The 14,379-nt window shown below is 37.7% G+C and overlaps 1 protein-coding gene across 2 annotated transcripts in view; it reads right to left on the bottom strand.

The window, feature by feature from the left end:
* LOC100181005 (adenylate cyclase type 8-like) overlaps positions 1–13,774 on the bottom strand; it is a 17,075-nt gene extending 3,301 nt beyond the window's left edge. Inside the window, exons 1-24 of one of the 2 annotated variants that reach the window (XM_026840230.1) lie at positions 13,566–13,774; positions 13,072–13,471; positions 11,774–12,090; positions 11,435–11,523; positions 11,067–11,279; positions 10,533–10,680; positions 10,103–10,254; positions 9,759–9,927; positions 9,317–9,571; positions 8,610–8,764; positions 8,050–8,151; positions 7,343–7,524; positions 6,778–6,944; positions 6,098–6,235; positions 5,913–5,988; positions 5,529–5,642; positions 5,007–5,242; positions 4,500–4,659; positions 3,779–3,920; positions 3,240–3,441; positions 2,534–2,698; positions 1,779–1,963; positions 1,191–1,317; positions 264–380 (exon numbers count right to left, since the gene is read on the bottom strand). In XM_026840230.1, the coding sequence (XP_026696031.1) occupies positions 264–380; positions 1,191–1,317; positions 1,779–1,963; positions 2,534–2,698; positions 3,240–3,441; positions 3,779–3,920; positions 4,500–4,659; positions 5,007–5,242; positions 5,529–5,642; positions 5,913–5,988; positions 6,098–6,235; positions 6,778–6,944; positions 7,343–7,524; positions 8,050–8,151; positions 8,610–8,764; positions 9,317–9,571; positions 9,759–9,927; positions 10,103–10,254; positions 10,533–10,680; positions 11,067–11,279; positions 11,435–11,523; positions 11,774–12,090; positions 13,072–13,390 (3,930 nt within the window). In that variant the 5' untranslated portion in view covers positions 13,391–13,471; positions 13,566–13,774. The remainder of the gene's footprint in view (positions 1–263; positions 381–1,190; positions 1,318–1,778; positions 1,964–2,533; positions 2,699–3,239; positions 3,442–3,778; positions 3,921–4,499; positions 4,660–5,006; positions 5,243–5,528; positions 5,643–5,912; positions 5,989–6,097; positions 6,236–6,777; positions 6,945–7,342; positions 7,525–8,049; positions 8,152–8,609; positions 8,765–9,316; positions 9,572–9,758; positions 9,928–10,102; positions 10,255–10,532; positions 10,681–11,066; positions 11,280–11,434; positions 11,524–11,773; positions 12,091–13,071; positions 13,472–13,565) is intronic. The other variant, XM_026840231.1, reaches the window with a different exon arrangement.
* Positions 13,775–14,379: the final 605 nt, after the last annotated feature.

Raw genomic sequence — 14,379 nt, 5'->3', positions numbered from 1 at the left:
CGAGTATATTCCTATAGAAATAACAGAACTATTTTTAGATTTTTTAAGCAAACTTGATTGAATGAATTCTATTTAGTTACGATGGCGAAGATCAAACTAAACAGAACAACAAAGAGAATGAAATTAGCAGCAAAAGGATTGTCGTTAAAACACGATATGGGTAAAAACAACTTAGGGAAAAGTTTCAAATAAAGCATGGGATTTTTAATCATCTTAAAAACATTTTGTTCTGACATATATTTTATCACAATTATTATTGTTACCTCATGATTCTTTGTTTGTCCAAGATAATGTTGCGCGACATGTTCTGGGAGGATATTGCGCAATAATTGGTAATTATGACTTTGTAAGTTCTGCATACCATTTACCTCCTCCATCGCCTGTGACATAGATATCATATAAACATAACATTTGAGGCTCGTTGTTGCTGCTATTGTGGGTGCATCCTTGGGCAAGACACTTAAGTTAACGGCAGTTGCTCCAACCCCAAGTGATCACTAATGGGTTGTCACTGTCAGTCATAGAGAAAAACAATCACCTACAAAGCTACATACGTGGTAACTTGTAAGCGGGCACAAGGTGTATGAAACAGAACACCCATGTTACAACAACTGTCATTGCCCCGCCATGCGAGGATAAATAAGTTACATACGTGGTAACTCGTAAGCGGGCACAAAGTGTATGAAACAGAACACCCGTGTTATAATGACTGTCGTTGCCCCACCATGAAAGAATAAATAAGTTACATACGTGGTAACTTGTAAGCGGGCTCGAGGTGAAGGAAACAAAACACCTTTGTTACAACAACTGTCGTTGCCCCGCCATGCAAGGATAAACAAGTTACAAACGTGGTAACTCGTAAGCGGGCACAAAGTGTATGAAACAGAACACCCGTGTTACAACAACTGTCATTGCCCCGCCATGCAAGGATAAATAAGTTACATACGTGGTAACTTGTAAGCGGGCACGAGGTGAAGGAAACAAAACACCTTTGTTACAACAACTGTCGTTGCCCCGCCATGCAAGGATAAACAAGTTACAAACGTGGTAACTCGTAAGCAAGTACAAGGTGTATGGAACAGAACACCCGTGTTATAACGACTGTCGTTGCCCCGCCATGAAAGAATAAATAAGTTATATTCATACATAGAGTAACATACCATCTATCCAGATATAAAACCCAACCAAACCTGTAGTTTTCTCAGGAAATCGAGTTTAGTTGTATATTCGACACGTCTGCCTTGATAATAAAGTACACCAGCGAATAAAAACAACACAGTCAAGTTGGTGGCAACGTCAACCCACGTGTTGCTTGTCCTGTAATGTTACAACCCCATGTTTAAAATTCAAAATATTTTAAAATGCAATGGATTTTATTCGAACTTATTTTAAACTGCTGCATTTATTTGTTTAAACAAATGTTTTTTGACTGTTTTAAACAAGCGGGTATATGTGTAGGCTAACAACTCCGTGTATTATCTCAGCATTTCTAAAATTGTTTAACCGACATTACACTTGGAACCACTGGTTCTATTTGCAGCTCACCTAATTTTATAAAAAAACAGATATTTTATAACTTTTCAACAATATATCACTTATTAAACTGTACATAAATTATTTTTAACTAAGAAAATTTTTGAAATAATCAAATTTTAGAAATAATCAACCACAAAAAAAAACTAAAAAAATTCGAATTAAAAAACACATTCACCCACAGAGTTACAATAATTTGATCTCTATTACCTTATGTATGATATCTATGTACATAATGTACTTACCCGCACGGGTTAGCTTCTAGCGCCGCCCTAGTGGCGTAATCCACAAATACATATTGATACGTAACAATGGTGATTATTGTGTAAGCGAGACAAACAATGAACAAAGGTAACAGTTTCCCAATATTGTGAACTCTCAAGAAGACAGCGCAAGTGAGCATGGATAGCATACCATTCATGTAAAAAAACTGGAATAAATATAATCTTGATTATTTAGGTTATATTGTTTAACTACTGCTACCAGATATAATGTAAATAATCTGTAGTGGATTTCTGACGTTTTGTCTGATATTCGGCAAGACTTAGATAATATTCATATTTCTAGGTTATAGTTTCCACATTAGGTTATATTAGAATGCGCCCACAGTCAAACTCCTGAAAACAGAAATGGCTTTGGCCCAAGTTACCATGTATGTAAATTTGTAGGTGATTGTTTTTTTATGTATAGATGATAATTTGGACAACTCATTAGTGACCACTGGGTTGGAGCAATTGCCGTTAAGTGTCTTGCTCAAGGACACATACGGCCACAATGGTAGCAGCATCGAGCCTGGAACCCATAACCTCTCAGCACTAGACGGTATGGCTGGTATAAATCTCATTACACAATCCTTAGAATCTTACCCACAATGGCATCAAAGCATCGGGCATTGAACCTGGTACCCTTCAGTTACAATCAAACACCCAATCAGTGAGCCAGTCATGGCTTTAACTTACATAACACAACTTTCACAGTTTTAGGTTTTTTTACAACTCACCGAGGGATATAAACACGCTGAATTGCCCGGCAAGTTGTAATATATAGCTGATGATGTCATCGATGAGGTCATTGATGATGTGTTGATGACATCACTAGTTTGATTGCAAACGAAATCTTTGACGAAGTAATGTTCAGGTGAACTTTGAACCCAACCACACGATAACTGGGGGTGAAATAATATAAATTATTCTGTTTTTCTATTGGTATTTGTACCAGTCATATTGTGTTTACCAAGAACTAATTTTTTAATAAAAAAATTAACATTAATTTAATTTAAATGATGTTTTTACCCCCATTTATCTAAAAATTCAAACTAACATTTCATCAAACTGTATTTATATATGTTTATGGAAGTACTACATATCCGAACATTACAGTTCGACCTAATAATACAAAATGTCACATAACATAAATCTTTTTGACCCATTGTCTCAATTAGGGAAAACTTAATAATCTGTAAAAGTTGATCTACAGGAATATAATGCAGTTTATATTATCTGTTCAAATACAATATCGAGGATCATATTAATTAAAATAACAGGAGAAAGGAATTAGGGTGAAAACTGCTGGAGTAAAAGTGTAAAATCAAAACTAAACCAGTAGAAATTCTCATACCCTGTTGTGCTTAAGATAAAGAAAATAAGATGTAATTCGAAAAAAAAATTCTGTGACATCACAATAGTCAATTGTTACATCCTACTCACCATATTAATAATAGCAGCAAGGATGTTTAGAATGAAGACAATACACATTATGATGTAACGAGCAAATTGTGTTTCTTGTATATGACAACTTAGTGTTTGAACGAAAGCAGGAAGTGACACGTATTCCTCGGCAACCGTTACCATGACGATACACATGGTTACCACGAGGAACAATACGAGGATGATGATTGGCTGGGTCAAACTTGGAAGAAAATATTGGCCAATCAAATAATGTGAATTTATTTAGATTAAATGTATTAAGGTAACCTATTTATTATTATAACTTTGGGGTTCTGTTTCTTCAAGCCTGTTTACGGTGGCAGAGTCGAGCCTCGAACCAAGTACCCTCTAGCTACGAAGCTAGGGCTCTGACCACTGTGTCAGAAACACATACAAAATTTGTGTGTTCATAACCATGTAGCTTTAGGGTAATGAACCAACCCTGGCTAATTCCCAAGTCCCATGGTCTGTCTTGCCATAAGACCTCACCCATATAGAAACAATGCATATTATTTATTATAACAATACACCATGCTTACCTTGGTGGGGGGATAATGAATTGTAGAATAAGTAGAATACTCATTATGACAACAGCAAGTATGAGGTTGGATTTGAACAGATCGTCGCGTAACATGGAGTACCGTCGTTCAAGGTTGGGGTCCGTGTAATAAATGCTCACCCCTGTTGAAGTGAATTTAAACATGGTAATTTCCTACCAAATTTCCAAGGATTATCACATTTCTAACAGTTTACCGACAAGCTTAAAATTATTTAAAGTTGAAATCTAAATTAAAAATAACGAGTGATAAATAATTAACCCTGTGAAGGGGTGGCTTTTATTATTTTTATTTTCTGTCAGATTTCTAAAGGTTAAAATTCCTAAGGTTTTACTTAGTTTTTAAAGTTTAAAATTTAAATCAAGACTTTGGTTTTTCGTAGAGTATATATTCACTATTCATTAAATGGCTTGGAGAAGTTTTCGCAGCTTGCTCTGCATTTACTTTTAAATATTGACTTTTTTAAATTTGATACAACTTTATTAATTTTTTTGACAATTTTAAATATACTTTCCAAGATTAATTTGCATTAAAACTCAAACCCGCACGAGAGTAAATTGGGCAAACTGTCGAGTAGGAACTTAACATGGGTATATGGGGCTGTACATAGTAAATGTAAAGTTATTTTAAAAATATTTTGGCACTGCCAAATAAACACTGTCAAGATTTTTGAAAAACGTTATTTTAAAATATTTTTGCTCACGGTTAATGTTTGTCTCCCCCAAGTGGTCAAATGTGCTGTTGGAAATATCTCGTTCAAGACGAGCGTTTATTTCATCGTAATCGGATCTCCGTGACACGGACATTGCTAAGTTACGAGGTAGCAACGATAGTGAAGTGACGCTCTTGGTGGCTTGGTACACCTGGGGGGGGGGTTGTAGTTTTACCTTAGAGGATTTACTTCACCTTACAGTACAGTCAAGAAAGTTACAACATGTTTCACACACCTTCTACCTGCTTACAAGTTACCAAGTATGTAACTTTTTGAGTGATTGTTTTTATGTGTGGCTGACAATTTTAGACAACCCATTAGTGGCCACTGGATTGGAGCAACTACTGTCAAGTGTCTTGCCCAAGGATACATGCGCCCACAACGGTAGCAACAATGAGCCTCCATAATGCTTCAGTTACAATGTAAGTGCTCCAACCACGGAGCCACAACATCCACAAATGTTTCAACAGTCACAATATATATGATGTCACAACTTACATTATTCTTCCTCGCCCCGATGTTCGGACTTCTCAGGATATTTTCAAACGGGAGTTCCGGTCTCCACCCAGATTCTGTTAATCTTCGTCTCTTAGGCTCGCCACGCCCACTTCTCACATCGCCACGCCCACATGACTCCCCAACACGCCCACCCCATGCCTCCCTTGAGGATCCGACGTCGAAAATGTCATTTGTTGAGCACATTGTGACATCATCAATACTACTTGGAGATTTTTCTAGAATAATTGTGGATAAACATATTCAAAAAAATCTTTTTTTTAATTTAACAAATATATACCGCACTAACATTGTTCTATTTATGAAACATTGCAGTTGTTTTCATGTTTTTTTTTTATTTTCTACAAAATCTGCAAAACCTTTATAAATATATAAATATATATCAAAATGTTTGTATTTTAGTAAATATGGAAGATTAATAGTTATGTTTTGGTATGGTAATTTAGTTGGGTCACCTTTTATACTTTTTTGTTTATTATGACAACCCAAATTATCTAATCTTACTTGAAACAGTTTCAACTTTTTCATCTTTTGAAATTTTGATCAATTTATCCCGTTTTTTGGCAGCAATATGTTTCCGCACGCGACGCAGAAATTTGGGGTTCGTTTGTAAAGAATCTGGAAAGAAATTAATTTAAAAATAGAAAATGAGCAAAATAATAAAATTTATTTCGTCTCTTCGTACAAAATAACGAAGAACAGGAGAGTTTACAAAAGCGAAAAGACGGGTAGTAACGGTAAAACAACAGTTGTTAAAACACGCTATAAAAAGAAGAAAAAAATGATAAAAAAGAAAAAATTAGGTTTTGGATGAAAAAGGCGCCACCATTACACCTTACATACGAAGCAGTGCAAATTAAGATTAACAACATTTGATTAATATTATACCATTTTCAGTTGTAATGGTTGATGTTTCACCACTGTGATGTAATAATGATCGATTTGTTGGGGATTGTGATGTCGACTGTAAAAATAATGAACCCATTATGACAAAATAATCTTAATCGTATGTTTAGATCAGGTCTAGATTCATAGAATCCATTACAGTTAATTAGTGGCTTGAAACAACCAACCTCATTCGAAATAGAAAGAAAACATTTGCGATCCCCGTTTAAATTCAATCTTCTGTTTCTTTGATCAATTATTAAGTAAGTTTTAATGTTGTGTTCCTTTAGGTACTGGCTTCTAGATCCGCCTCCTCCTGGTTCCACCTACAGATAATTACGTGCCCATTTATAGCAACCAATTGTCACCCACGTGCCCGATATAAGACCTAATTGTAGTTGCTGCGAATGTAACTTATTTATCCTCGCATGGCGGGGCAACGACAGTTGTTATAACATTGGTGTTCTGTTTCATACACCTTGTGCCCGCTTACAAGTTACCACGTATGTAACTTATTTATCCTTGCATGGCGGGGAAACGACAGTCGTTATAACATTGGTGTTCTGTTTCATACACCTTGTGCCCGCTTACAAGTTACCATGTATGTAACTTATTTATCCTCGCATGGCGGGGCAACGACAGTTGTTATAACATTGGTGTTCTGTTTCATACACCTCATGCCCGCTTACGACTTACCGCATATGTAACTTTGTGGAGGATTGTGATTTTTAATTACGTGGCCATTTATAACAGCTAAATTCGTATTGTTCACGTGCCCAATTAATTATATATCAAATTACAACTACGTTCCCATTCAATACGTATTCTTTATTATTACTATATATGAAGTCACAATAATTAGTTTTACCTCATAATCGTTTCCCAAACATTTATAAGTGGCTTCCGATATGTGAACGCGACCAGGTATCCCGCCGGCTTCCATGTTGTTAGCGATATCCACGTCGGCCGACCAAACGTCAAACTGCCATTTATGATGTCCTATAACTCCGCATAGTACTGATCCCGTGTGTATTCCTACGGGAATATAGAAGTGTTATCCGAAATATGCACATTTTATTCTATATGGGTGAGGTCCTACAGTGAGGCATGCCATGGGACCTGGGATTTAGACCAGAGTTGGCTCATTATCCCAACATTGTATATGCACATTTTATTCTATACGGGTGAGGTCCTACAGTGAGGCATGCCATGGGACCTGGGATTTAGGCCAGAGTTGACTCATTACCCAAAAAAGCACAAACAAATATAGTAGGTTGGGGGGAGACGGGACATCGTTAACACATAACACCCAAACATCGTAATCGTATTTTAAACAATTAACAATGGTCTGTGGAAGTCAGTGTCCCATCTTCTTTCATTCTGTTATTTGCACCAAGTGTTGTTCAGCGCACATTTTTGTTTATATTACAAACCTATTCTCATGTCCAGCTTCCTTTTATACAAAGATCTCACTTTCTTTATCGAGTCAATCATACCAAGTGCTAGCTCCACACAAGTGTGGGCGTGGTCGGGGCGTGGCTCGGGCAAGCCAGATACACAATAATAACAATCACCCAAGATCTTGATACGTAAGCAGTTGTGACGTTGTGCTAACCTGTGATGTCATCATTGCGTCATCAAGTTTTAAAACATTTCTTATATTATATTAGCGTACCATAGTTTAATGGTTCAAACACACACAAAGTTACATACGTGGTAACTTGTAAGCGGGCACGAGGTGTATAAAAAAGAACACCCGTGTTATAACGACTGTTGTTGCCTCGCTATGCGAGGATAAATAAGTTACATACATGGTAACTTGTAAGCAGGCACGAGGTGTATGAAACAGAACATCAGTGTTATAACGATTGTCGTTGCCCCACCATGCGAGGATAAATAAGTTACATACGTGGTAACTTGTAAGCGGGCACGAGGTGTATGAAACAGAACACCCGTGTTATAACGACTGTTGTTGCCTGCCATGCGAGGATAAATAAGTTACATACATGGTAACTTGTAAGCTGGCACGAGGTGTATGAAACAGAACACCCGTGTTATAACGACTATCGGCACCCCGTTACGCAATAAGTATAAACATGTTAGATACATTACAACAAAGATTCTTAGTTTCGGGACTTACCCGTCGAACCTCGCGAACAATTCGTTCAGAGTAGCGACAAGCTCTTGTGACGTCATAAGGGTAGATAGTTTCGTAAATCCTTTGACGTCAGCGTATAATATGCTGGGGTAAGATGGTACATTGGGGGTAAGATGGTACATTGAGGTAATACGGAACATTTGCGGTAAGATGGTATATTGGGGTAAGATTAAACATTGGGGTAAGATGGAACATTGGGGTAAGATGGAACATTTGGGGTAAGATGGAACATTTGGGGTAAGATAGTACATTGGGGCAAGATGGTACATTGGGATAAGATAGAACGTCGGGGTAAGATGGATTATTGGGGTAAGATGAGATTATTAGGGATATTTTGGAAAAGGTAGATGTTGGGTGTATGCTGTAATAAGGTGAATGTCGGTAGTAGTGTATGTATGGGCTACGTATCTGCAGTGGGTAAATGGCCCCCCACCACCTAAAAATAACTGCTATATAGATGTACTTACCACTGTGTCACTTAGGTGCGTGGGGTAACATTGTACCATCGCTATAAAACAATACATCATAGTGACGTCACATACCTGACATTGTTGTACTTTTGAACATAAATCGGATTTTTCGATCTTGATATCCCGCCAACTTTTGGTATGAATTCAAACGGACCAATCGTGTTCGAGATATCATTGATCATTTGTAGCGCAATGAAGCGTGGTATGACGGATAATATCAATCGTTCCTGTTTATGACATATGTAATTCGATTATGACGTCTTCGTTATTTAATCTTATGGCGGGGTACCGATAGTTGTTATAACACGGGTGTTCTGTTTCATACACCTCGTGCCAGCTTACGAGTTACCACGTATGTAACTTTTTTATCCGCGCATGGCGGGCAACGATAGTCGTTATAACACGGGTGTTCTGTTTCATACACCTTGTGCCCGTTTACGAGTTACCACGTATGTAACTTTGCGAGTGACTGTTTTTCTGTATGGCTGATAATTTAGACAATCCATTAGTGACCACTGGGTTGAAGCAATTAATTGCTGTTAAGTGTCTTGCCAATTGCACATATACACACAAAAAAAATAAAAAAAACAATCACCCACAAAGTAACATACATGGTAACTCGTAAGCTGGCACGAGGTGTTAAACCCGTGTTATAACGACTGTCGTTTTCCGGCCACGCGAGGATAAAGTAAGTTACATTCACACAATGGCAGCAGAGTCGAGCCTTGAACCCATAACCCCTTGCCCAGGGCCGCATATTCAATATACAATGACGTCACCTGGTTATGATTTTCTTTTTCAAGTTTAATTCTCGTCTTTATACATTCTCTCGTTTCGATAAATGTTCCTCTCCTTGACCTGTCAATCAAAAAACTGATCCATAGCCCCACCACGTGGACGCATAAAACCAACATTACGACGGCAGTGACGTGGTAACCAATGACGTCATCAGAGGGATTCCCACCAGTCACATTCAAGGTGATTCCCCGACCGAGTAGATTGGAAAGTGACGAAACAATGGTACAAGTCATCGACTGTTGATAAACAATGTACATTATGACGTAATATAAAATAATGTTTTTCTTTATTCTCGAATACGAAGATGAAAATATTAAAAACAACGAAAAGAAAAAATGAACAACAAAACGACCGTCGTTAAAACACGCTATAGATAAAAAACTACATGACGTAGTAAACAAACATAGCATTATGACGTCATACCCAGTGAAGCGGCAACGGCAACATTGTATACGTCACAAAGATAATAAACAATAGAAAAGTCGTCCCGTCGCTTAGATGAGACACACGTGATCTTTGGAAAGTTGATGACGTATATATGATCGCTTGGTCGTAAGCAGTCATGCATGTCCATGATAATACACCGATTATTCTGTAACAATCACTTTAATGACGATATATAATACTGTGGGGTAAGAAGATAGATATTGTTATATTCACATAATATACCATACTTTTAACTGTGTTTTTAACAAGTAACAACGAAAAAAATAGAATGAAAACGTGTCCCATTTTACCCCAACCCACTATACATGACGTCACAATACCTGAGATAGAGATACGATTTCTTGTTTTCCCGTGACGTCATAAACAGCACCGCGATAAGAATCGAAAAATGACAAAGAAGAGAAATCCCGTTGATTAACCCGATTGTCAACGTCATAGTAGAACCGACTCCATGCACCACAAACATAAGTATCTATGACGCCACAATAATATATTGTGATCACATATGACGTAAAAGATTTCCTAATCTCTAAGATAGCGAAGATCAACTTAATTAAAACAACGAAGAGAAGGAAATAGCCGTCAATTGTGGAAAAACGTCAACAGCTGCTGTGGTTGCCAAACCCTTTAAAAGTCTTGTTATATTAAAACAAATTAAGGTGTGATGAAAAAGTTTGCGAATTTAATTAAAATATTGTTATCTATGACGTCATATTAGTATATTATGATCTCACAAACAATCGAACACACCTTTATTAGAATAGCGATCGTCGTCACCGCTATTTGTAACCTCCGCTTCTCCGTGTAGAAATATCTGTTGTACAAACTTTCAAGCGATTTTGGGTGAAATCGGTTGAACAAAGTTGGAAATAAAATACCACGGAACAGAAACCCGAATCTGGATGGAAATAATAGAAGAGGAACTTGAATGAATGAAACTTACTTTATCCTCGCGTGGTCGGAAAACGACAGTGGTTATCATACGGCTTTAACACCTCGTGTCAGCTTACGAGTTACCATGTATGTTACTTTGTGGGTGATTATTAGGGAGGATTTTTTCATTTTGTTTAATGTATGGCTGATAATTTGGACAACTCATTATTGACCACTGGGTTGGAGCAATTGCCGTTGAGTATCTTGCCCAAGAACACATACGCCCACAATGGTAGCAGCATCTAGCTTTGAACCCCTAGTCTGTGCTAACCACTGCCACACGGCGTCAGACTGTCATTGTTAATAAATCATAAACTTATACAAAATACATCAGTGGTTAAGTTCACTCACTTATGATCTAACATAATATCTTCTTTCGTCACTTCCGGGAATTTTCGATTCGAAGAAATACTTGGGCTCGTAAACGGTGATTGGAAAGTGCTGGATTGTGACGTCATAGGACGAGATGACGTCATCGGGTTGATTTGATTTCTCCGAGGGGCGGGAGTTCCCCCACCGGGGATGGCCAAACTTTTCATGACGTCACGGCGTTTGAAAATTTTTCTGCTCATTTGAAATTACGTTGAAGTGAAAGAATTTAAAGAATGTTCACAACTATATAATGTTTCATCGTTCAGCTAAAATACTCCTGACTGTACATCGAGATTTGTTTTTAAATGTTAATCTTTATGTATAGTGACGTCACAATACACACTCACGTGTTCATTTGTTTGATTGTCGCAACATCCGGTTTGGTGAGGTCTTCATAGACACGTGGTGATCTATGATTGGTTGCCAGCATTCGTACCTATAGAAATAATATAACCTACTATTTATAGAAACAACATAAATTATATTTTGTAGGATGGGGAAGACGGGACATCTTTAGAACATAATATTTAAATATCCTGATCGTGTTTTAAACAATTACGGTCTATCGGACTCGTAAGGATACGGTTTTATAATTCACCATAACATACCAAATAGAATGAAAAAGTGTCCAATCTCCCCCCACCCCATTGTATGTAGACAATCAACACAACAATGACCATTATTACCGCATTCTGCCATCTGTTCGTTCCTAGCGACCTTGATGACGTCACTAGGTTGCCATTAGCAACCGATACGTCATCATTGGATTGCTGTGATGGGCTGGATGACAGGATATGACGTAGGGACAGCGCTGACGTAGGCTTCGATTCCGCCGATAATTGTTCCGAGACAATGGAACGCGATTCCAATCCGTTTCCACAATAAACTGACTGTGACATCACTCCTGAGCTTATTACGTCACGTTCTATGACGTCACTTTCAATAACGTCACTTTCTAGAACCTCACAACTTGAAGAATGAACGTCGACGTTCGAAGTGATTGCTGCGAAACAATGGGTATTGTGACAAATGGTAACGATTGATTATTTCGTTTGCTTATCATTGTGATGTCATTAACAGATGACAACGCTAATTGTGACGATCACGTGGTACGTAACAATGCTTGATTATATTGGAATAAGAGACGATTTTCGTTGCATTATAACAGATCACGTTATGTGCTAACGGTATCCCATCTCACCCCACAGTACTATATAAAGGCTCCATGAAAATGGTCCTGATCTAAAATGCGCATGAAGTTGGACGATTCTGGTAACCAAATAACAACCACGATCAAGTGTTATGAAAAATGTAACAAACAAAATCTTGAGTGGAACTAATGACGTACAAAGATATAGTTTGACAATAACCAGCATCAGACAAATAAAATAAATCATTTTTAAACATATTTGAAAACACACTCGAAGAAGAGATTGATAATGCCAGTTTAGGTGGAAGACGTCTATTGGTTGGACTTGACATAAACTATTGGTTGGGACTTGATTTATGGATTTTATTTTTCATAACACTTGATCTTGACGGTTATTTGGTTACGAGAATCGTTCAACTTCACGAGCACTTTAGATCAGGACCATTTTCACGAATTTATCATATAGTACTGTGGGGTAAGATGGGACACCGTAAGCACCTTAGTTCCATATTACCTGAAATATTTAAACAATTAACAACGCCATTTTACAGTCGCGAAGATACGGTAATATAGTTCAAAATATTCTTTGTTTACTACCAAATGTGATGATGCAAGAGAATGACAACACGGCCCATCTTACCCCACCCTACAAGAGTTAAATTAATTAAAGGGTGTTATAATGACAATTAACGCTTACTGTGGCGATTATGACGTAACAATTGCCACAAAACAAAATAATTTTCTAGAACACACATTGTTAGCAAACAATGTATCTGTCCCACGTGACTTAAAGTCGATAAACCTATTGTTAAAAGCGTCCGCATCGATTCTTACCGGATTCTTGAATCGCTGGTACCGCGTTTGTTGATGACGTCACGGATAGAACGCTTTCGTCACAATCAGACCCAGTGTTGACGTCACTTTGCGTATATTCCGTCATATCCGGTGACATAACAGTAGATTGTGACGTCATACTTTGTTTCGCGATCGTCGCTGTTTCGAACAATTCCATGTTTCTTGAATCTTCATTATGACGTGACAAGCAGATGTCGTCCTTATATGATGTCATAATCGAACCGTCCTTAACTTCCTGTTTATCCTCGTCGTCATGGCAACCGTGTGATGACGTCACAATACCAGGTGTCTCCGTCATAATTAATATCGAGAACCATTGAAACAGATAAAGCGTCGCTATCTCTCTGTTCTCGAACGCTCAACGCACTGACTTCGTATTCTAGAATAAACATGCGCCTTTATCGCGACCGTTAATTTCGGATGTGATTAATTAGAAAATAATAGGCTCTGTTACGTCACACAAGGACAGCTACCTCTATATGGTCGCGGTTTATTCTTAAAAGGAAAACATGGTCGCTGTAGAACGCGATAAATCAACGATCGCGTCGATGGCGGTTTGTTTGTTCGCCAAGCAATAAATCGCGTCGTTCGAGCGTTCCGTCTTCTCCACTTGAGTTCAACAATATAAACAGAATATTTAATTATCTTCAAAACGATGACTGTTTGTCTAAAATATTCTAGAAAACTTTCAAACAATTAAATTTTTCTTCCAAGTATTGTTTCGTAACAAAGAGGTCGATTGTGACGTCACACACGACGTTTATTCGACCACAACCTGTCTGTTTCGTCATAATGACAACCGGGAATCGAAAGTTTAACTTGGTGAACCACAACCGGCATTATTACGTCACATATCTATTGTTGCGTCACTGAACTAACACGTGGCTCATTGTGACATCATAATAACACCTCGCGACTAAATTCTACAATCTTTCCTGCTGGTTTGTGACATAACAATGCTATAAAATTTTTAATCCATTGTTTCGTCACAGTGTAGTGTGACCGAACAGAGGATTGTTTATCACAGACAATCGATTCAAACAAACGGCATTGTTTCGTCACAAACTCATAGAAACCGCGGATAATTTATCTTCTATTGTTTCAAACAAACACCATTATTACGTCACAATACCAAATATATTGCCACAATATCATCGTCTTTGACGTCACACGCGGCGTCTATTTCGTAACAGAAGCAGGAACTTTATAACGTCACAAACAACATTATGATTAGTAAATAAAATCTGTTGCCCGGCCATGCGTGGTGGTTGAAACAAAATTCATGAT

This window comes from Ciona intestinalis, unplaced genomic scaffold, assembly GCF_000224145.3.
Source record: "Ciona intestinalis unplaced genomic scaffold, KH HT001155.1, whole genome shotgun sequence".
Taxonomy (NCBI): domain Eukaryota; kingdom Metazoa; phylum Chordata; class Ascidiacea; order Phlebobranchia; family Cionidae; genus Ciona; species Ciona intestinalis.
The sequence above is the reverse complement of the archived record's forward strand: the minus strand, read 5'-3'. Positions and strand labels throughout refer to the sequence as shown.